The sequence below is a fragment of the Populus euphratica genome, unplaced genomic scaffold (assembly GCF_000495115.2).
Source record: "Populus euphratica unplaced genomic scaffold, PopEup_1.0 scaffold80.1, whole genome shotgun sequence".
NCBI lineage: Eukaryota > Viridiplantae > Streptophyta > Magnoliopsida > Malpighiales > Salicaceae > Populus > Populus euphratica.
Genome location: NW_011499960.1, coordinates 517818 through 540242, shown reverse-complemented (window position 1 = coordinate 540242; position 22425 = coordinate 517818). Strand labels below are relative to the sequence as shown.

The following is a 22425-nucleotide window of genomic DNA, read 5'->3' as shown; positions in this document are numbered from 1 at the left end:
AAAGATAAAATTAAAACTGAAAGAAAAAATAAAAAAAATATTATTCTAGTAAATTGTATTGTATACAAAAAGATACAATAAAAACATTCTCTTTTAGTTTTTTAAGTTAATGTTAATGTAATTTAGTTCCGAGGTTATGACGAAAAATAATCATAGTGTACTTATATAAAAAATTTGTATGGTTTCTATACTTTTATTTCTGCTCATAATGAACTGTAATTTAAATGGCATTAGTTTCCACTATTTCCTTGAGAATCTTAAGTTAAAAGTCTATCTATAGCAAGTGAATTAGCCAAATCATTTGTACCCCAAAAAAATAAATTATTAAGAGCATGTTATAATTTGATTTTTTATTTTTCATTATAGAATTAAGTTTTCAAATATTAATTTTTGCAATTTAAATTTTAAAGGCAAGTAACATTTTATATTTTATATCCTCGAGAGTTAGCACCAGAAAAATCAAAAAATATATATTTATTTATAGAGTTGTTATTATATTTGAAATAATTATTAAAGTGTCCCTAAGGTCTAAAAAATAAAAAATAAAATCTGTCAAAAAAAATGAAAAAAAAAAGTGAAAGAGAGAAAGGAAGAGGAAACAAAGAAAAGAAAAAGAAAAAAGAAAAAAAAAGGCAGTCCTTCTCTCCTGTTTGTGGTACCAAAGCCAGCTCCACCATTAATCACTCTACGAGGTTCTACAGCAGTCTTCCTTACCACATTACCATATAGTCTGGGGTCTTCGTGTCTTTTAATAATATAACGGTCCATCACAATTTAAGTCTCCCCACATTACCATATAATTTTGGGTCTTTGTGTCTTTTAATGATGTCTTTGGGATGGTCCATCACAAATTTATTAAAGGAAAACACTTGTAATGAGAAAAAGCTTCATTGAGGTGGGGGTGATGCCACATGACATGGCCATGCTTTAAAATTGCTTGGATTATAATGCTAAATATGTTATTTACTCTCCCACTAGCATTAATTTATTTAAATTAATTTAACTCTTATTTTTTTAGCATTTAAATGATTTAGAGGTGAGAATAATTTTTTATATGAAACTCATATAAAAAATACTTTTTTTTTTAATTTTTATGAGGTGTTGTTCGTATTTTAAAAAAGATTATATTAAAAAAATCATATTTTTAAATCAAACATGTATTAAATTTAACTTAAACATGAATCTTTCTTCCAAACACCCCCTCAAAAAAAAAAAAAATCTCTCCCACTCGAACATTATCAACCTAAATCAATGGCAAGTGGAGCCTTTCTCAAAGATAAAAAGGTAAAATTGACCTTATTAATTTGATTAGGACCTTGCTTCCACGCAAGAGAAATGAAAAGCTAGAGTTTTTGGGTGATTTTTGGTGAAATTTACAGTAGAGACCCGTGTTAAAGAACAACTATTATAACAGTAACTTAATAAATCAATCTTTTTTAAAAATTATTTTTTATATCCGTATATTAAAATAATTTAAAAATAAAAAATATATTAATTTAAAATAAAAAAAATTTAACTTTTTTGAAAACATTTTTGATATAAAAAACAAACAGTAACTTAATAAATCAATCTTAATAAATTTATTTCCAAATAATGACCACGCGACACCCTACGCGAACACGCTTTCCATTTTCCGACCGTTAGCACATGGCAAAAGTTCTCTAATTACCTTTGCTGTCCACATTTCTCCGACTTTTTTGAAAACTCCTACGTGCGTGTACGTTCCTGATTCATTTGACAGCTGTACTTAAAACCGTCCGATTGCTTGCTTGGCCACCAACCCAAAAGGTCTTAAAACCGTGTTTTTTCCTAATCTTCATGCTGACGCTAGATAATGTGAAAATACAGATTATTAACAATTTCACTTAATTCATAATTGAATAAATATTAGGATATTATTTAAATTTACTTATTATATGCTTCTCTTCTTTTTATGATAATAAGATTTCTTAGATTGCAGTTTACTAAGGTTTGATAGATTTTTAGTAACTTTTATACTTTTAAATAGAAAATACTTGGAGACATATATTTTTGTTTTTATATTTAAATTTCTTGTATTCTAAAATAATAATCAAATATTATCTTAAAAAATAATTTTTGAATTATAAATTTAATAATAATAATATTTTATTAAAAATTTAATTGTCATATTCAAAAAATAAATTGTAATTACAGCAATATTACCTTCATTTATTTATTTAAGACATGTTTGTTTTTGTATTTTAAAAAATATATTTTAAAAAATTTAAATTTTTTATTTTTCTTTGCTTTATATTAATATATTTTTTGTGTTTTTAAATTATTTTAATGCTATGATATGAAAAATAATTTTTAAAAAAAATATTATTTTGATATAAATTTTAATAAAAAATACATAAAAAATAATCATAATTACACTTTCAAATATACTCGTAAAAATATACACACATGATAAGACCCTTATCATTTGTTTTTTTATTTTTAAAAATAAAAATATTTCTACAATATTGAGGAGTTGTTAGTACCCATAATAAAATTTTGATTTCAAAATTGGATATTTTTTAAAAAAATAAAAAAATTTATATTAATATTAAATTAATACAAAACATATTATTATCATTACATCATTTAAATAAAAAAGCATGATAATTAAATTTATTATAGGATAATAGATTTGACAAAACCTTTAATAAACTCTTTAATGTTGGATATTTAAACCTAAACCAAGCTAACTCATTAAAAAAAAGAAGAATAAATAATTTAGTATAACATGTTTTTATCATCATGCAAACTATAATTACAATTGTATTCATAATAATACATTACAATTAAAAAAAAATTAATTACCGTTAATCTCCCTCGAAATTCGTGTCAAAAAATAAATAAAAAAACCTTGTAAAAAAAAAAAAATCCAACGGCTCTTAAACTCTGTCTCTCCAAACCCCTATATGTACCCTCTCCATCCTCTCTTTCTTCTCGCACTTCACCAATACAAGCAATTCTCTCTCTCTCTCTCTCTCTCAGCTTATCACAGCCATTATCTTCCTTGCTTCTCTCTCATAACTCTTCAAGAAATGGCTGGAAACAGGGGCATTGTTTTCTTGATGCTAATCACATTCCTAGTGAGCTCCACAATTGCACAATCTCCAGCATCCTCCCCTGCGACCTCACCTTCCAAATCACCACCAAAAGCCTCTTCCCCAGCACCAAGCACCGTGAAGACACCGGCATCTGCACCTTCTCCTTTGACAACTCCACCAACCAGTGCAGATGCACCATCCCCCGTCACCACCACCTCTCCTCCTTCTCCTCCAGAGACCGTTCCTTCATCTTCCCCAACTGGTGTCCCAACTTCTACGATCTCTGACACTCCAGCTGCAGCTCCCGGCCCCAACAGCGGTGCCGTTTTGAACAGATTTGCTTTCGGTGGATCTGTCGCTGTCGGTATTTTCGCTGCCGTTTTGGTGCTTTAAAGTGAAGAGAGAATTTAGGCTTATCCGCTCCATCAATTCTAATTTAATATATTTTATCCTGATTACATTGCTTTATTTATTTGTACTTATTATATTATTTATTCAATTAAAGAGATTTTTATCATCTTCGGTTTGGTTGCTAGTTTATTTATTTACCTTCAAAAGCACTTGTTTCTCCTGAAATTAACTAAGAAAAGATCAATCAAGAACATTCTCTAATGGAATTGAACGAGATGAGGAATAATTATGATACTTAAATGAAACTATTAATTAAATTCCATGGCCCAGTTTGCAATATTGCAATTTGATCCTTTATCTTTTAGATCTATTTTCAGTTGGGGCACGCCTGTACACTTTTATTTTTGCTATTGATTTCTCGTTCTTCAAATTTGCAACTTCGATCTAATGGGGAACACATGTAATGAAGTATGTGTATCAATGCCCTAAGATTCTAGAAGCAATTTGTTCAGATAACTCATGGTGAGTGAAAGGTGGAATATTCGGATTAATCCGCGAACCAACTCAGTATTTGTTGATTTCTTTTTCTTTCTTTTTTTGTTTTTTTGTTTAAAACAACCAGTTTAAATGAAACCTAATCCGAGCTAGAAAATTATTGATTTATTTGGTTAGAAAAGTTTTAATGAGATATTTTTCGATGTCTTCATTACCAAAAATAATAAATAGATTTCAAATTTTTATATCAATTATAATATTAGTTAAAGCAATAAATAAATTTATCAAGTACTCCATAATTTTTAAAACAAGTTGTTTAAAATGAAGCCTAGTCCAAGTTAATAAATTATTTTTTGACCAAAATAATGTGCACGGTTGATAGTCATTAATTTTAAAATTTATAAAATTAATTAAGATAATAAACATTCATATTAATTATAAAAAAAAAAAAAAAAAACACCATCAACCATGCACAATATTTTTGCCCCTAAATCAAGGTAACCCTTATCATGAATTCAGTCCAATTTTTACCAAACACAACATTATGGTTTGTGGAGAGTGGGACACTGGGAAAGAAGAAAATAGGTAAAATACCCCTTCTTCTTTTGGGCTTGTACTTAATCTTGGCCTTGTTTCTATTATCCACGAATATGTTTGCAATGCATTCCATGTCAAAATATCAGCAATTGACCTGACTGTGGGGATGATGTTGTTCAAGTAATTTATATGACAATTGCAAAAAAATTATATAAATTTGTTAATTTTTAATATAATCTATTTATTTGCATAACCATCTTCTTTAATTACCAACAATGTTATGTTCGAAATATAAAGAATTAGAAAATGTTAATAAGAAAAAAAAATCCTAGTTGTTAAAAATATTTTTTTAATTTGAACAAGCAAGCACTCTAAATATAATTTTTTTAAATTACATTTTATATCCTCTCAATTAATGTTGTCTTATAGAAAAAATATAAATATAAAAATCTTAGCTAACTGATTAACTAGGGTTAATCTACGTATATCTAAAACTTTATTTTTTAATATTGAAAAAAATTAAAACAATATCATTTTAAATTTTTTTAAATCAAATCAAGTTTTAATTGGATTGACTGGGTTGTATTTCAACCTATCATATAGATCAAGTCATATCATATTAATTTGAACGTGAATTAATTTAAAAATTGGGCTAGACAAGTGGTTGGATCAGGGCTATTTAAAAACAATTAAATTGCTTTTTATAACATAAAATAATATTTTTTAATTTATATTTATCTTTCAACTTCCTGACTTATGTATTACTTACTGTTAATAATTTATTTTTAATATTTATTAATATATATAATTATTAATTTATTTTATTAAACACAATCATCATATTTTAAGTTTATAACTGAATTTTCATGTCAAGGAAGACATTAATTATACCTGTATAGTTTTTATATTTAAAAATAATTTTTAATCCAACAAATAATAGACCTGGTTACCTTGCCTGGTATAAGATAACCCTGTTGAAGCGGGTCAAGTCTCGAAGGCGTGAACAACAATCAAGAAAAGAAGACACACACATATCACGGAATATTCGAGAACACAGGATCACTGCCACGGGAAAAAAGAAAAGGGGATGTGCGTACGTTGGCGGTCTTTGAATATGTTGACTTTCTACGATAAAATAATAAAAAGACAAAAGAGTCCTAAAACGTATCAGTTAGGTTTCCAGCTAGTAACAGATTTCCACGTACGTGGTCCCCCCGCCAGTTGTCGTTTTCTATTTCTTTGCCGTTACAATATTAATTTGACTAAAATGTTAGTGTTGCACGTGTACGTTCGTGATCAATTCACATCTGTATCTTAGTGGCCGTCCACGAACCAGGGTGGAATTAACGCATGCCAAACCGTCCCTTACTAGTTGGTCACCCATCATGACGTCACATTGCCTCCTTTATTCATTTAACTATATATTTTATGTGCAAAATTAACGGCCGTATCCTAAAAAAACAAATTTATATTGTCGATAAATAATTAATTATGTTTTGTTAGTTATTTTTTAAATCTATTATAAGGAAAAAAAAGATAAATACCAATAGTAATATAAAATTCACCAAAAAAATAAAAATATCTCTTTTTAGAATTTTTATCTTCTACTTCTCTTTCTTCTTTAAAATAGGTTCATATAATAGCCACTAAAATACTAGTTATTTTTAGAATACTATAAAACAACCTATTGTATCCTTAAAAAAAATTATAATTTTTATTTTATATTTATAAAATCTTAATATATATTTCATGAAGTTTTTATTATAAATGATTTATTTGGAATCAAATATATAATAATGAAATAAATGTTTTTATTATGGTTTGATACAAGGTTTGAATTATAACTAGTTTTATGAGATTTTTGTTTTCAATCATCTCTATATAATAAGATTAAAATATTTTTTATTGTTATTTAAAAAATATAATTTAATTAATCAGGTTTTAAATTTACTTTTTAAAAATTATTAATTTAAATTTTATAAATTTTAAAGTCATTAAAAACTTATATAATTATTAATTTTAAAGTTTATAGAAATAATCAAGATGTGTTCAAGTTAGACTAAATATTTATAATAATAATAATAAAAAAAAAAGGTTTGTATTGTTATTTTTTTAATTCAAAATTAGAAGAAGGTTTCTAAAAAGTAGTTTCTATTGTTACCCTTTTTAATTCAAAATTGAACAAAGGTTTATAAAAAGAAATCATATGTTTATATTAAAGATAAAAACATAAATGGACTTTTTACAATTCAATTTAGGAGATATTTAGTCACAATATATGAAAATTAGTTTGAAAATAATTAATTTCACAGTGTATATATATATATTTTGTCATTAAAATCACTGCTAATAAATAAAGAAATAAAGAGAAACCTCCACCATTTGATTGGAGTCCAATTCAACGGGGCACTGGCAAAGTCATCAAAGAGACGCGCACACACCGCACTATATATACCTCGGGTCACCCGCTCCTCCTTTCAAGCCACTCCTGCACTTCTTTAGTTCTTTACTGTCTCTAAATTCTCTCAGAGAAAACTCCTAGCTTTCCTCTTCAACAATGGCCAGCTCAAACGTTCTAGCCCTGGTGGTGCTAATGGTATTGTTCTTGACCTCCACCATGGCACAATCTCCAACCTCCTCTCCAGCTTCTTCTCCCACAAAATCTCCAGTGCCACCAGCCAGCACCCCCACATCTGCACCACCACCTACTGCTACTTCTAGCCCTCCTGCCTCTCCACCTGCACCCAAGAAGAGCCCCACCACTCCTCCTGCGGCATCTCCACCATCTCCCACAACCGTCAGCTCTCCTCCTCCAGCATCCAGCATCCCTCCTTCCAGCATCTCCAGCTCACCATCTGATGCTCCTGGTCCATCTGCTAACGATGCCGTTTTGAATAGAGTTACTGTTGGTGGATCTTGGCTTGCTGGTCTCTTCGCTGCCGTTTTGGTGATTTAGAGTCGTTATTGAGAGTCGGTCGTCTTGTTTCGTGAAGAGTGGTGGCTTATTTTCAGTGTTTTTTTTTTTTTAATTGGTTCTGTGATTGTAGTTAATGTAGTCATTTCATAAGTGACTAATTGTTGTTGTTGTTAGTGAGTAATTGCCTCTTTTCTTTTTTATTTTCCAAATCTTAATTTTTAATATATTTTTAAATAAAAAATACCATTAAAATGAGTTAATTTTCGTGAAAAAAGGGCACAGCATGCTGACAATTGCAACTCAGCGGACGCGGATTCCCTTGGACCGGTCCCACTATCCAAGTCTCTTTTTCTTGTCAGAATGGACCCACTTAAAACACACCTGGTCCTTTTCCTGGGCTTTAAAGTAATTTATGTTAGGATAATAAAATTACTCAATTGATTAAAAAAGTTTAATGGTTTAATGAAAACTCATTTATTTTTAAGTAAATATTAAAAACTTCGATTTTTATTTAAAATATTTTTTTTAATTTAAAATCATTCTTTCTAGTGTTAATGATATTTTTGTTACAAACTATAATATCTTCAGATTCTTGAGAATAAGTTTATGATATATCAAAATGATTACTGTAATTTATCATTTATATTTTTATATGTGTCCATTTAAAGTCATTTCTATTTTATTTTAATAAATTTATTAAAATCTAGATAATAAGACGGGAAATAAATTAAATGGTCTCAAATTACTACCTGCAAAGTTATTTTATGTAACTATGGTTTATTTGTTTATTTATTTGTTTTTTCCTTTAAACACCAATGTATATTTGTAGTTGGTGGTTAGTGATAGAAAAAAAAATCCAAAATTAACAACTATCAAGATAGAAAAGATAAGATAATAAGAATAAAAATAAAATTTAATTTTGGCTACCTTTTACAAGGATTGTAAACAATTTCAATTATTAATATTCACTAAAATATTAAATCTATAATTGTTAGGTATCCATGAAGAGATCACAATTAAACAAAAAAACTAACGAACTGAGCTTGGTGATAACTTTGAGAGGTATAATTTAATTGAATAGAATTTGAGCTTATTCTCTATAAATTATTAATTCAAGTGTCATAAATCTTAAGATCATTAAAAACTTATCTAATTATTAACTTTAAAACTTTAAAAGATTAGTCGAAATACAAGTAAGTAACTGAAACATCTGAATTACAATTAAAAAGTTATTGTACCGTGAGTTAATAAAGAATATTTAAGAATATGATAATGATTCTTTTTTAAAATATTTTTTATTTAAAAACATATTATAATAATAATTTTTTATTTTTTAAAAATTATTTTTTATATTAACACATCAAAACAATCTAAAAATATAAAAATATTATTAAAAAAAATCAAAATTTAACCAACCCATTAAGAAGACAAAGCCAAACAGGTGAAATAGCGATGGTGGACTGCCGTGGCGAAGAATCAACAAAAGCCCCGGTCAAGATTGGGCGTTGGGTTAGCTTTTCCTTTCCGATTTTCCAAAGCCAAGAGAATGATTCTCGACGACCCCCATGTGCCCTGTAAGCTGGAAACGATTCTAAAGAGAAAGAATAGCTGGGGACATGGGGTTGTCTTGTGCTCTGAGTTCTAGACACGTTGTCGCATGTTTAGGGCATTGTTCGCCCAATAATCTCAGGTAAACTATCAAACCCTCCTCCATCTATAACAATATTAGTTTACATGCCGTGCTACGCGATTGTTGTTCAAATAAAATAAAAAAATCAAATATTAAAAAAAATAAATTATATAAAATTATTTAATATTATTATTAAACTTGATTTAATATATTAATCTTAAAATTTTTTAACCTAATTTTTTATCTAACCTAAATTTAAAATTAAAATTAAAAAATTATCTTAATATTTTTAAATTAAATAATATTTTTTACTAATTATTTAAATTGTTTTTAAATTCATTGAATAGAATAAACCATGTTAATATAATTTTTATGTGATTTAATTTTAAATCAAAACTAAATAAAAAATCAAGTTAATAGATTTCTGACTCATTAAATTAGATTTAATAATAATATTAAATATTTTTATATAAATAATTTTTTATTAAATTTTATTTCAGCCTCAATATAAAGCACCTTTAAATTTAAACGAGTTCATATGTCTATAGGAATATTAGTTTCAAGACTCCAGATTAACCCTTGTTTCAATCAACTATTGACTTAACGTTATTTCACCATAATTTCCATAGTGGGCTTACTTGGAATCCTAAGATTTTTCTTATCAAATCAAATATTAAAAAAAAAAATTTGAATAGTTTTTTAAATTAAAATTAAGATTAAAATATATCAAATACTACAGTTAAAACATTATTTATTAAAAAAATAAATTTTTTATAAATAAAAAAATCCTTTAAAAAGCAATGTAATCCTTGGATTCCAAGTAAGCCCATAAAACCAATCTACTTGAAATCAATTGGTGAAGCTTATTTTCAACCGGTGCATTCAGCACAAATTTCTTCACTTAAATTTTAATTCATAATAATAATAATAATAATAATAATACGCGAAGAACAAATCCATTGGTCATCGGAATCAAACCCGGGCAAGGCACGTGTATTCTTTAAGCCTTTTAACACGCTACCGGCCACGAGGCACGCACTCCACTCCCAGCAGAGACAGTAGAAGTGCGAGTATTCACGTTCATGCAAGCGCCGGAGAATTCTAAAACCAAACAAATAGCGTTATGATCAATTTCCCAAAAAAGGAACCAAAATCAAAGCATAATATCTTGATAACTTCCTATGCTCATAAAACTTCACCATGATCAACAACAATAACCACCACCCCTCCACACGTCATCACCACCACTCCCAACACCGTCAGGGGCAGCATTTCAACCGTCCCTGGAACTTACGAAACCACCAAAACCAAAGTGTTTTTGTTGTCAGGCTTTTGTGCAACCACCGTAACAATAACCGCACGCAATCCCCACTCGAAACCCTAATTTCCCAATGTAACCCTAAACCTGACAAATCCGATACAAACCCCATGTCCGCGGGCGATGGTCGTTTGTTTTTCCACGACCAGAGCGATGCTATCGCCGCCGCCGTCTTCCTCTGGGAACGGAGGCTGGCTGGGGATCATGTGTATACTCCGGTGACGGATTTTGATGTAAATGAAGGGGACTTGAATGAGAGGATTAGAGGTTTGTTTAAATTGTATGCAGAGAAGGTGTTAGAAGGGGAGGTAGTGAAGAAATTGGAGAGAAAGATTGAAAATTTGGCCGTGGAAATTGGTAAATTTACGAGCCTTTTCAAGCGGCCGGAACGGGTTAGGGTTTATAGCGAGAATAAGGTGAAGAAGGAGGCGTTGAGGGTGGAAATGGAGGTGGTTGTGAAGAGGGTGGAGGAGTTTAGGAAGGGAATGCGGTGTTTGATGGATTGCATTGAAGGGAAGGAGATTGGTAATTTGGGGGTTTTGAGGGTTTGCGATGAGGGTAATGGGAGAAAGATGGGATTTTTTTATTATTGGAGCAGGATTCATTTTCTGATATTGAGAGAGTGTAGAAGGGTAGAAAATGGGTTGCCTATTTATGGGTTTAGGAGTGAGTTTTTGAAGATGCTGCATTCACAGCAGGTATGATGATTAGTGTCTGGATATGTTAGCTTTTATTGTATTTAAAGGAATATGCGTTGATTGTTTCTGATGTGATTTTGTGCTTCAAGCTTAGTGGTATATGCTTCTTGTATTTAAAGGAGTATTATGATTTGAAATTCAACTTTAAGCTTGGTTCGTGTGCTTATGCATATTCTTGTATGATCTTTTATGAATGGTTGGTATGTAGTTTTAAGAGCCGTTTTATGCAGGTGATTTTGTTTGGTGATTGTGTCTTAGGGGGTGTTTGGCCTTTTGGTTTAACCGGAGTTTTCAAAAATTTTGAATTTTTTTTTGCTTCAATATATATATATATTGTGTTTTTGGATTGTTTTGATATGATAATGTCAGAAATAATTTTTTTTAAAATAAAAAATTTACTTTGATGTATTTTTAAGCGAAAATATACTTTAAAAAATAACCGCAATCACTATCACAAACAACCCCTTATAGTCACATATAGTTTTTTACCAAAATAAATAATTGAAAGCGCAGTTCATCTTTATTACTTTTTGCGGGTCTTGGGTTGTAAAGCTTTGAATAATTAGAAGAAAGTATCTGGAGGTATGATATTTTTATTATTCTTCTAGAAGGTTATGTGAGGCTCAGTTGATTAGGAATGTGATCATTGATATGTCTATCCAGTTGAGATGCGGATTTAATTGATTCGGAATGTAATCACTGACATGCCAGACTGGTTAAAGATAATTTCGATGATAATTTACATTATAATGTGAACGGGAATGGTGTAGTTTATCTATTGTTATCTAATGTGCTCATGTGGACTGTTTATCTGGCTATTAGCTTTCCAACTCTAGAAAAAGAATCAAGTACGTAGAAACTTAAAATAACATTTGAATGTGTACCTGCAACTGAAGACACTCCCTGATTGGCATGTCTGATGGAAACTAGAGCTGTTTTTTGTAGCTGCAGTTTTCTTGGTCTTGTTTCATGTCTCTGTTGGGATTTGGAATGATAATTGAATTAGTCAATGGTTTTTTCTTTTTTAGCTGTCTGGCTTCAGAACTTAAATTTTGTTAAAAGTTGCATTCAAATAAGTTTATTAGTATGTCTTTATAACTTGTTGGTGTTGATGGATGTTTTGTCTTTCTCTTTTGACTTCTCCCACAGGTGATGGTCTTGATTGGGGAGACAGGTTCAGGGAAGAGTACGCAGTTGGCACAATTTATTGCTGATTCAGGAGTTGCATCAAGTGGTTCAATTTTGTGCACTCAACCCCGCAAAATTGCTGCTATATCCCTGGGAAAAAGGGTCAGTGAAGAATGCAATGGATGTTATGAAGATAATTCAATTATCTGCTACCCATCTTATTCATCTTCCCAGCAGTTTGGTTCGAAGGTAATATATATGACTGATCACTGTCTACTGCAAAACCTCTTGAAAGATAAAAATTTGTTTGGAGTTTCATGCATTATTGTAGATGAGGCTCATGAAAGAAGCTTGAATACTGATCTTCTTTTGGGCTTGCTAAAAGAATTACTTCAGGAAAGGCCTGACTTACGGCTAATTATAATGTCTGCAACAGTTGATGCAAGCAAAATATCCAGTTATTTCTTTGGTTGTGGAACATTTCATGTGTTGGGGAGAAGCTTTCCTGTTGAAATCAAATATGCTCCTGCTTCATCTAGAGAGTCCCTTGACCCCATGCCGAGCTCCAATAATGCAGCTCCATATGTTTGCGATGTTGTTAAGATGGCAATGGAAATTCATGCAGCAGAGGAGGATGGGGCAATACTTGCTTTTTTGACTTCACAGGCAGAAGTGGAATGGGCATGTGAAAAGTTTCAGTCTCCCTCTGCAATTGCGCTCCCATTACATGGGAAGCTTTTCCATGAAGAGCAATGTCGTGTTTTTCAGAATTACCCAGGAAAGAGAAAAGTTGTTTTTGCTACAAATTTAGCGGAAACATCCATAACAATTCCAGGGGTCAAGTACGTGGTTGATTCTGGTTTAGTTAAAGATAGCAGGTTTGAATCTTCATCTGGTATGAATGTGCTCAGAGTTTCCAAGATCAGCCAAAGTTCTGCAAACCAACGAGCTGGCCGTGCTGGTAGAACAGATCATGGCAAGTGTTACCGGCTGTACTCAGTTTCTGATTATCAGTCAATGGATTTGCATCAGGAACCTGAAATTTGTAAAGTTCATCTTGGCATTGCAGTTTTGAGGATTCTTGCCTCTGGTATTAAGAATGTGCTAGAGTTTGATTTTATTGATGCTCCAGGTGTGGATGCAATCAACAAGGCAATCAGGAACCTTGTTCAGTTAGGTGCTGTTGCCCGCAAACATGATGCCTTTGCATTAACTGCTGATGGGCACTACTTAGTTAAATTGGGTATGGATCCACGACTTGGGAAAATTATTCTTGAAAGTCTCCGTTATGGTTTGCTCAAGGAGGGAGTTGTCCTTGCTGCAGCTATGGCAAATGCCAGTAACATTTTTTGCAGAGTGGGTACTTATGATGAGAAACTGAAGTCTGATTGCCTTAAGGTCCGGTTCTGCCATCACAATGGAGATCTCTTCACTTTGCTCTCCGTCTACAGGGAATGGGAGAGTATGCGGCAAGAGAATAGAAATAAATGGTGTTGGGAAAATAGAATCAATGCAAAAACTATGCGAAGATGCAGAGATACAGTATTGGAGTTGGAAAACTGTTTGAAAAATGAACTCAATATCATTATTCCAACTTACTGGCGTTGGGATCCTCTTGTTGCCTCTGTGCATGATGAAAACATGAAGAAGATTATACTTTCTTCGCTAGCAGATAATGTAGCTATGTATTCTGGATATGATCGCCTTGGTTATGAGGTTGTTTTAAGTGGTGAATACTTCCAACTTCACCCTTCATGTTCATTACAAGTGTATAACCAGAAGCCACAATGGGTTGTCTTTGCTGAGCTCTTGTCCATATCAAGTAAATATTTGGTTTGTGTAACAGCAATTGACTTTCACAGTTTATCTACCTTCATACATCCTTTATTTGATGTCTCAAAGATGGAATCTAGAAAACTGCAGTTGAGGGTGATAAAAGGATTTGGAGGTGTTGCTCTGAAACGGTTTTGTGGAAAGTCAAATAGTAGCTTGATAGCACTTGTTTCTCGCATGCGTGCTATTTACATGGATGAACGCATTGGAATTGAAATCAATGTGGGTGACAACGAGATTCAATTGTTTGCATCGTCCAAAGATATTGAAAAGATTTATGAATATGTCAATAATGCCTTAAGATATGAAACAAAGTGGTTAAGGAATGAATGCTTGGAGAAGTGCTTATATCATGAGGTACGGGCTGGTGCTTCCCCCCCTGTTGCACTTGTTGGAGCTGGTGCTGAAATTAAGCATCTGGAGTTGGGAAATAGATGTTTAACAGTGGATGTGCACCTTTCCAATGTGAATATGGTAGATGACAAGGAAGTTTTGACATTCTTAGAGAAATCTGTATCTGGAATTTGTGGTTACAACAAATTCACGGGCATTGGACAGCATGGTGATGATGCAGAAAGGTGGGGCAGGGTGTCATTCCTTACTCCTGAAGCAGCTAGAAAAGCTCTATATTTTAATGGATCCGAGTTGTGTGGAGGTGTGCTTAAGTTGTCCCTGTCTCGGTCATCTGTTGGAGGTATTCGAAAGTCATCATTTGCTGCCGTAAAAGCAAAAATCAGTTGGCCACGCCGGTATAGCAAAGGGTTTGCAATTGTCAGATGTGAAAGGAATGATGCCCAGTTCATTGTTGATGATTGCTTTAATGTTCTGATTGGAGGCAGGTTTGTTCAGTGTCAGACCAGCACAAGAGACATGAACTCTGTAGTTATCAGAGGACTGGATAAAGAAACTTCTGAAGCAGAAATTTTAGAAGTTCTGCACAAGACAACAAATAGGAGAATTTTGGATGTATTCCTAATCAGAGGAGATGAAGTAAATAATCATTCTGTTGATGCTTTTGAGCAAGCAATTCTCAAGGAAATTGCTCCTTTCATGCCTAGCCAGGGCCCTTTGAGCAATTACTGCCATGTTCAGGTCTTCGCCCCTGAGCCAAAGGATAGTTTCATGAAGGCTTGGATCACTTTTGATGGAAAATTACATTTGGAGGCAGCTAAAGCTCTGCAACATATGCAAGGAAAAGCACTTGCTGGTTGTTTTTCATGGCAGAAGATGCAATGCCAGCAGGTGTTCCATAGCTCTGCATCATGTTCTGCTTCTGTTTATGCATTCATTGAGAGGCAGCTGAATATTTTACTGAAAAGCTTCAAGTTTCGACCTGGTAATTCCTCTCACTCTGAAGGAGTTTGTGGTGAATTGTTTTTCTTTTTTGACTGAATGGATAAATTCTTAATGCTAGATCCATCCTGGTAAATTTTTAAATAATCATTTCTGAATTGACAATCAAATGTTCTTTGAATTAAATCTCTTTTATTATGACCTGATATCCTGTATTGAGGTAATGTGAATTGTTTTCTTGTTTTTCTTGACTGATGGCCTAATTCTCTATGGTGGACCTGTCCTGGTAATCTCATGAAACCATCTTCTTTAAAAGCATTTTTTTTTTCTTTTTGGCATCAAAGGATCTTGAGTTTGACAATCAATTTTTCTGTGAATAAGTTCCTTTAATTATAGCTGGTTCATTTCAGTACTGATACAGAATTTCAAGCACATGTATGGGTCAAAACCATGAGCTTCAGGCAAATAGTGAAACTACATGAATGACTTTTGGATGGATGGCACACTTTGGTCTTAGGAAATCTTTAAGCATCTTTTGTTTGGGATGCACCAGTTCTCTTTCTTTTCCTTTTTAATTTTACTTGGTCCTGATATTGGTTTATTCTAAATGGGTTGTTTCTGTTTTTTTTTTTTTTACTTTCATTCCGTCAAAGCAGTATGTGCAATGTGGCTCATGCTGTGAGACACTGAAGATTCAGTCCAAAATAGGAGAAATTCCATTAAGGCCTGTTTATATGCTTTAGGATTGATGTAGATAGTTAAATGTTTTTTAAAATTGATTGGGATTTGAGATTCTAGTGTAACCATGATAATTTTAGGTATTACTTTCATTTTGGTTGACTGGATACAGTGAATTTGACCTCGAGTATCGGTCTGTATTGTAAGTGATGATAGGAGTTGTTATGGAGCCCAAATTAGATTAATTAAGAACCAGCTTTGATTAGGGAATGCCAACTGTAGAGAGGTTGCTTTTAAGCTTGAGGTTGGAGTAGACGGAAAAGTTACTTATCATGTGTGTCAGACTTCAGAGTCATGGAACCGCCTTCAACAGATCACAGGGATCTAGTTTGTTTTCAGATCTGGTCCTGTGTTTTGTAGGATTCGCCATGTACCTGTGGAGTGACATAGAGGAAGAAAGAACTGATAATTTTAGAATTAATTCATAGCCTAGGTCATATTCATGTGAGCAAGCCACTGCCTATTTTTCTACCAGCCTGGAATTCTTTGGATATATGCTTGAAGCATGGAGCACTAATTTTTACGATAAAATGTTATTTATAATTAGAAGCTTTTGCTTCAACAATGGAATCTGACTTACCGGGATCTTTATGTATTACTCCATACAGTAACAAAATAACAAAATTGGGGTTTTCTTTTATTGAGTAGCTACTTTTTGGATGATTTAATTTGGTTTTTATATGATTTTTTTGGTTTTGTTAGGTTGTTATTATTGAAAACCCAAAAGAAAAATTCTAAATCAAACAAATGGAGAAACTGAACACATGCCCCTAGGCTTGGCAATTTATATGGACGGGAATTATGGAGCTGATCAGTCCAGTAACAACTTGTTCCTCATTTTACATTACTGTTTAACCTAACTCCATGATTTAATACGAAATGTGCCAATTGTTTATTATTTCCTGAACGTTGTTTGATAGTAATCAGGTGCTGACAAATTTGACTATGCAGGTGTGTGTTGCAATTTAGAAAGGAATGAGAATGGCTCTTATAGAGTGAAGATATCTGCTAATGCAACAAAGACAGTAGCTGAGTTGAGAAGGCCGCTGGAGCAACTGATGAATGGAAAGAAGATAAATCATTGTAGCCTCACCCCAATGGTTCTGCAGCTTCTTTTTTCCAAAGATGGCATCATGCTTATGAAGTCACTGCAGCAAGAGATGGGAACATATATTCTCTTTGATAGGCAGAACCTCACTGTTAGGGTCTTTGGCCCCGAGAAGAAAGTTGCTCTTACTGAACAGAAGTTGATAGCATCTCTTCTAGCCCTACATGATAAGGAACAAACAGATATCCGCCTTCGAGGTGGAGCAATGCCATATGATCTTATGAAAAAAGTTGTGGAGAAGTTTGGTCCTGACTTGCATGTGCTCAAAGAGATGTTCCCTGAGGCTGAATTTATGCTTAATACAAGGCGACATGTTATTTCCTTTTCTGGAAAAAAGGATCTGAGACTCCAAGTGGAGCAGATGATTCGTGACTTTGCATGGTCTGTCAGTGTTAATGGATCCATCAAACAATATGAAGATGACAATATTGCCTGCCCTATTTGCCTTTGTGAGGTTGAGGACTGTTACCAGCTTGAGGCTTGTGGGCATAAATTCTGCCAGTCATGCTTGGTTGAACAGTTAGAGTCAGCAATTAGAGGACGTGATGGCTTCCCTGCAGGCTGTGCTCATGAAGGTTGTGGCATGCACATTTGGCTTACAGATCTGAAGTCTCTTTTACCATGTGAAAAGTTAGAGGATCTCTTCAGGGCCTCCTTGTCAGCTTTCGTGGCATCTAGTGGTGGAACTTACAGATTTTGCCCATCTCCTGATTGCCCTTCAGTATATCGTGTAGCAAGCGGGATGGTTGGTGATCCATTTGTTTGTGGAGCATGCTATGCCGAGACATGTACAAGGTGCCATGTGGAGTATCATCCATTTGTATCATGTGAAAAATACAAGGAGCTCAAGGAGGATCCTGACATGTCCTTGAAGGAATGGTGCAAGGGAAAAGAGCATGTTAGAAACTGCCCAGTATGTGGATACACAATTGAGAAGGTAGATGGCTGCAACCACATTGAGTGCAGATGTGGGAAACACATCTGCTGGGTCTGCTTGGAGTTCTTTATGAGCGGTGATGACTGCTATGCGCACTTGAGGTCTGTACATCCTGCTACATTATAAAACCTGTACTGACTACATTGTAAGTTATTTGTATATAAAAGTATATGATATCCACACATGTATAATTTAGAAATATTACATGCATATCAGTTGTTCCGTGCCTCATGTTTCATGCTTGCATTAGCCTTCTTTCCTATGAATCTAGCACATCACTGTTTCTAATTTTGAGGTATTCAAAACTCCTTTTTGCTGCTCAAGATTTGGTTTCTCTTTTTGTAAAATGAAAAAATAGAACCACTGAAGTGAGCCCACCTTTTTTCTCTCTCTCTCTCTTTCTAATTGTCGATCACTGACTGGAAAATTGTCAACTGAAACTTTTGTATCCCCTGTTGATAAATCCATATGCACACTGATACTGCAGTATATTTGTTTGTCTCGTGGCTGAAAACAATCAGAGTGACCTCCTCCTCGACCACAATCCATGAATCTTCTGTAGGCTATGCGTGCTTAGAGGAAAAAATATCTATTAATATGCTATCCTCGTCATTTTGAATGGATTATCTTTGCCTTTTGCTTTGTTTCAAATTTAGTGGGTTTGATTTTATAGTTAGCTGCAGTTGTTTACAAGTTCAGTGAATTCTTTTGATTTTACAGTTAGAATCAGTTTCTCAGAAGTTTAGTCACAATTCTATTGCTATTTGCTCTGTTCAGGCACCTTTGTTTTATAATGAAATTAACATTATCTCTGATAAGCATTCTCAAATATGAATGATTGCATAATTACAGAGAACTGGAGGAGGTCCATATAGATTCATTTCTTAATGCAAAGAAACATATGCTTTTGCTTGTGTTAATAGTGGCAACTGATTCTCTCTCCCTTTTTACTTTCCTCGGGAGTTTTGCTGCACAATCTTTTCAATTACAGGGTCAACCATTATCTTCAAGTCATCAATGTCATGCTGAGCATCCACCTGCATGTTTTATCTAGAAAAGGAAAAAGAAAAAAGATTACATTTGTCAACAAATGCATGCATGTTTTCAAGTTTTGTTCTTCCAGTTTCTTTGAACTTTATGCTATTAATGGCAGTTGAAATCTCTTGTAGCAACTCACCTTGTGAATAAAGTCTTGAGTTAGTTTAGCATCATGTGCAGTTGCTTTCGAAACGTGTTCTATCAACAAAGCTGTTTCCTTCAGTTTTCCGTTTTCAGGCAGCACTTCTGCCACCTCCTCTGATACCTTCTCCGCCACTGTTGCCACCTTTTCTATCTCCTCAGCTACATGTTCAACCTCGTCTACAATAATTTCCGCCACTCCTAAAATAAGATTCTCCCAAGTTGATAAAGAAGACTTGGTAAATTAATGAGCATACATTAGGAACTTATGTACCTTCTATCCTATTCAGCTCCTCCCTTTTTTGCTTCCAAAAAGGCAGGAAGACGGATAGTATAGATCCCAAGATCCATTTTGCCCTGCATGGAGTGGCGTTTCTTGCAATGTTACTACGCAAATAATAACACCTCAATTCATGTGGGGGAAGCTTGTGGCTTAAAATCCCAAGTGCAAATTGAATTCATACCAAGTGGGGGAGTTGCTTCCAGGAGGATTTGGAACTGGTGGTACAACCTTGTCGCTCTTCGTTCTAGATCATAAACAGGAGAAAAAATAAAAATAAAAATTGCAGCAATATTTTGTTAGATAAAATCAAGCTATTGAAATAAATAAAAAATTTGAACTGAGACAACAAAACAATGAACTTCAAAAAGGATAATAACATTTTGAAATGAGATCGTCTCCATTTATTGCTATTGGCAACGATTAACTGTAATCCTTGGTGCATCGATAAACCTTGGCCGATCTTCGACACTGGAGAACCAGACCCGCAGCTGTGAGAAACATTGCTGGAGCTGGCTCTGCAACGATTAATTAGTTCCAGAAAACTTCGTAGATTGTAAGAAGGCCAAGAACCTTTAGCAGACATAGTGAAATGATAATATTTGAAATGTTCAAAAACCCTTCATTATAAGCTGCATAAAGGGCAGATTGTGTGCTGTATTTAGGCAGGTGATTGATGCATTTTTCATGTGAGGATCCTTGCAGGATAAAGATTTTAAAATTGCAAAAGATAGAATACGAGCACGCCAAGTAATGATGTGTGTTTGGTCACTTCAAGCTATTGTTTTTCATCTAACAAAAGGCTTAGGGTGTGCCGTTCTCCTGACTGTTCCTTGCAAGCTAAAACTTTGTTATTACTCATTCAAGCCTTTTTTCCTTTGGGCTTTCGCGAACTTTTCTGAACCTATTTTGTGTTGAATTTCCATGTGACGGAGAAGAGGGAGAATGATAATCCTGAATCTTAACTCTCGTCATTTTCTTTTAAAGTAGGGAAAACCCATGAACCTAATCCATGTTGTGGTCTTGCATAAATTAAAGGCATTTGCAAATCCTGTTCTCCCCATCAAGAAATTGCTTCCTCATGATGTTTGGAATATTAAACAATCTAAAGAAATAATAAAAAAATAAAAAAGTTAGGGTTTTATTGATATTGCATAATAAAAAAGTTAGGTTTCATTAATACTACATAATACAATTAAAATAATCAAAAGAAATAGATTTAATATAAATATAAGAAGACTATATATATATAGGCTAAATAAAAAAACTAAAAAGAAAATATACAAAAAGACTATATATAAGCTAAATAAAAAAACTAAAAAGAAAATATAAAGACTATTTTACCCTTAATAAATAATAAGATAAAATAACATTATATTTCATAATATCTCTTCTTAAACTCACATTACGACAACTATAAACATTTAGAGTTTGTCAACTAGAAAACAAAAGTAGAAAATAGAATGCAACTTGATAAAAAAAAATATGCAATTTACAAAGAAAAAGGAATAAAGGGCAAAGTAATTGTGACATGCTTGAGATAATAACGAGTAAGATGATAATCGATCTCAATGTGCTTATTTTGTTTATGAAAAACTGTGTTATAAACAATTTGAATACAACTCTAGCTGTCACAATATATAAGAGTGAGATGAGAAAATAAACTCTTATATATGCAAGTAACTAATGTAATCAAATAATCTCTTTTGAAACAATAGATCATTTCTTGTTATTTTAATAAATAAAAGAATCACCCGAAAAGATACAAAAACTAGTAATAGACTTGCAATATGTAAGATCACTGCCATGATTACTATTAGAATATGCATGAAGCTTTAAAAAAAAGGTGGATGAAAGTAAAAGATTCTGAATGACCATACTCCGAAGATATCATAAAATACAAAAACAACTGTTTAATGAACAATAATAGAAAAAGTAACAAATTGACTAATAACATGAATAACATAATCAATATCTGGATGAGTAATAGTAATATATACCAAGCTCCCAACAATAGTACAATATAAAGTAGGATCTGACAAAAAAAAACCATTAGAAAAAAAAAATACTTTGTGTTAACCTTAATAAGAGTATTTACAGTCATATTATCAGTAAGTTTAACCAGTTCAAGAATATCTGTAACATATTTTAACTAAGAAAGAAGATAACCTTTAGATGAGTAAACTATCTCAATACCCAAGAAATACCATAGAGAACCTGAATCCTTTATTTCAAACTGTCTAGTTAACTTTGTCTTCAAAACTGAAATATCATTAATATTTTCACAAGTAATAATCATGTCATCAATATATAAAGACAAAATAATACGACCTGAATCAATGCACTTAACAAAAAAAACAAACTCATGACCATTAGAACACAAATCCAAGAGAAGAGATCACAATAAAAAAGTGTTCAAACCAAACGTTATGTTTGAGACCATATAATGCTTTTTTAAGCTTGCAAACATATCTAAAATAATGTGAAACACTAGGAAGGGGCGTCATATAAACTTCTTCTTGAAGATCTCTATTTAAAAAGATATTTTTAACATCAAGTTAAGAGACATGACACTAACAAACCAAAGCTATTGCAATTAGAGCATGAATAACAGTCATTTTTGCAATAAGAGCACACATGTCCTCATAATCTATACCATATTGTTAAGAGTATCTTTTTGCAACCAACCTAGTTTATATCATTCAATAGATCCATCATAATTAGTCTTGATTTTAAACATCTAATGACAACAAATAATATTTTTACTAGGAGGTAGATGAATCAAATTCTAAGTATTTATCTTATACAAAATTGAAAGTTTCTCGTCTATAAGGTTCTGCAAAAAAGAATTAAGAATTGTTTCTTCATAAAAAAAGGGCTTAAAGAGAATGAATAAAAGCTAAAAAGAAAGTAAAAGATAAAGA

At 32.5% G+C, this 22425-nt stretch overlaps 4 protein-coding genes across 5 annotated transcripts; 3 read left to right on the top strand and 1 right to left on the bottom strand.

The window, feature by feature from the left end:
- Positions 1–2944: 2944 nt before the first annotated feature.
- On the top strand, positions 2945–3535 carry LOC105138646 (classical arabinogalactan protein 1-like). The gene has a single exon (XM_011044798.1). The coding sequence runs from the start codon at positions 3054–3056 to the stop codon at positions 3450–3452; it is 399 nt and encodes a 132-aa protein (XP_011043100.1). The 5' UTR covers positions 2945–3053; the 3' UTR covers positions 3453–3535.
- Positions 3536–6999: 3464 nt separating this feature from the next.
- LOC105138667 (classical arabinogalactan protein 9-like) lies at positions 7000–7398 on the top strand. The gene has a single exon (XM_011044820.1). It carries the CDS (start codon positions 7000–7002, stop codon positions 7396–7398), a length of 399 nt encoding a protein of 132 aa, XP_011043122.1.
- Positions 7399–10014: 2616 nt separating this feature from the next.
- LOC105138645 (putative uncharacterized protein At4g01020, chloroplastic) lies at positions 10015–18330 on the top strand. Its single transcript, XM_011044797.1, has 3 exons — positions 10015–11005; positions 12155–15302; positions 16949–18330. Exons 1-3 carry the CDS (start codon positions 10190–10192, stop codon positions 18166–18168), a joined length of 5184 nt encoding a protein of 1727 aa, XP_011043099.1. The 5' UTR covers positions 10015–10189; the 3' UTR covers positions 18169–18330.
- A 464-nt stretch (positions 18331–18794) lies between these two features.
- Positions 18795–20201, bottom strand: LOC105138644 (uncharacterized). 2 transcript variants are annotated; one of them, XM_011044796.1, is made up of 5 exons: positions 19882–20201; positions 19686–19748; positions 19496–19578; positions 19220–19401; positions 18795–19092 (listed from the first exon to the last, which is right to left on the bottom strand). In XM_011044796.1, exons 1-5 carry the CDS (start codon positions 20085–20087, stop codon positions 19063–19065), a joined length of 564 nt encoding a protein of 187 aa, XP_011043098.1. In that variant the 5' UTR covers positions 20088–20201; the 3' UTR covers positions 18795–19062. The 2 variants fall into 2 exon arrangements, with proteins under 2 accessions (XP_011043098.1, XP_011043097.1); XM_011044795.1 differs by having other exon boundaries at positions 19220–19422; positions 19882–20199.
- Positions 20202–22425: the final 2224 nt, after the last annotated feature.

Excerpts from the sequence above, each read along its gene's own strand:
- LOC105138646 (XM_011044798.1), top strand. The coding sequence starts at position 3,054 with ATGGCTGGAAACAGGGGCATTGTTTTCTTGATGCTAATCACATTCCTA.
- LOC105138667 (XM_011044820.1), top strand. The coding sequence starts at position 7,000 with ATGGCCAGCTCAAACGTTCTAGCCCTGGTGGTGCTAATGGTATTGTTC.
- LOC105138645 (XM_011044797.1), top strand. The coding sequence starts at position 10,190 with ATGATCAACAACAATAACCACCACCCCTCCACACGTCATCACCACCAC. Across the intron at positions 11,006-12,154 it reads AGATGCTGCATTCACAGCAG|GTGATGGTCTTGATTGGGGA; the intron begins GTATGATGATTA and ends CTTCTCCCACAG. Across the intron at positions 15,303-16,948 it reads AAGCTTCAAGTTTCGACCTG|GTGTGTGTTGCAATTTAGAA; the intron begins GTAATTCCTCTC and ends TTGACTATGCAG.
- LOC105138644 (XM_011044795.1), bottom strand. The coding sequence starts at position 20,087 with ATGTCTGCTAAAGGTTCTTGGCCTTCTTACAATCTACGAAGTTTTCTG. Across the intron at positions 19,749-19,881 it reads AGACGATCTCATTTCAAAAT|AACGAAGAGCGACAAGGTTG; the intron begins GTTATTATCCTT and ends TTTATGATCTAG. Across the intron at positions 19,423-19,495 it reads GGAGCTGAATAGGATAGAAG|GAGTGGCGGAAATTATTGTA; the intron begins GTACATAAGTTC and ends ATCTTATTTTAG.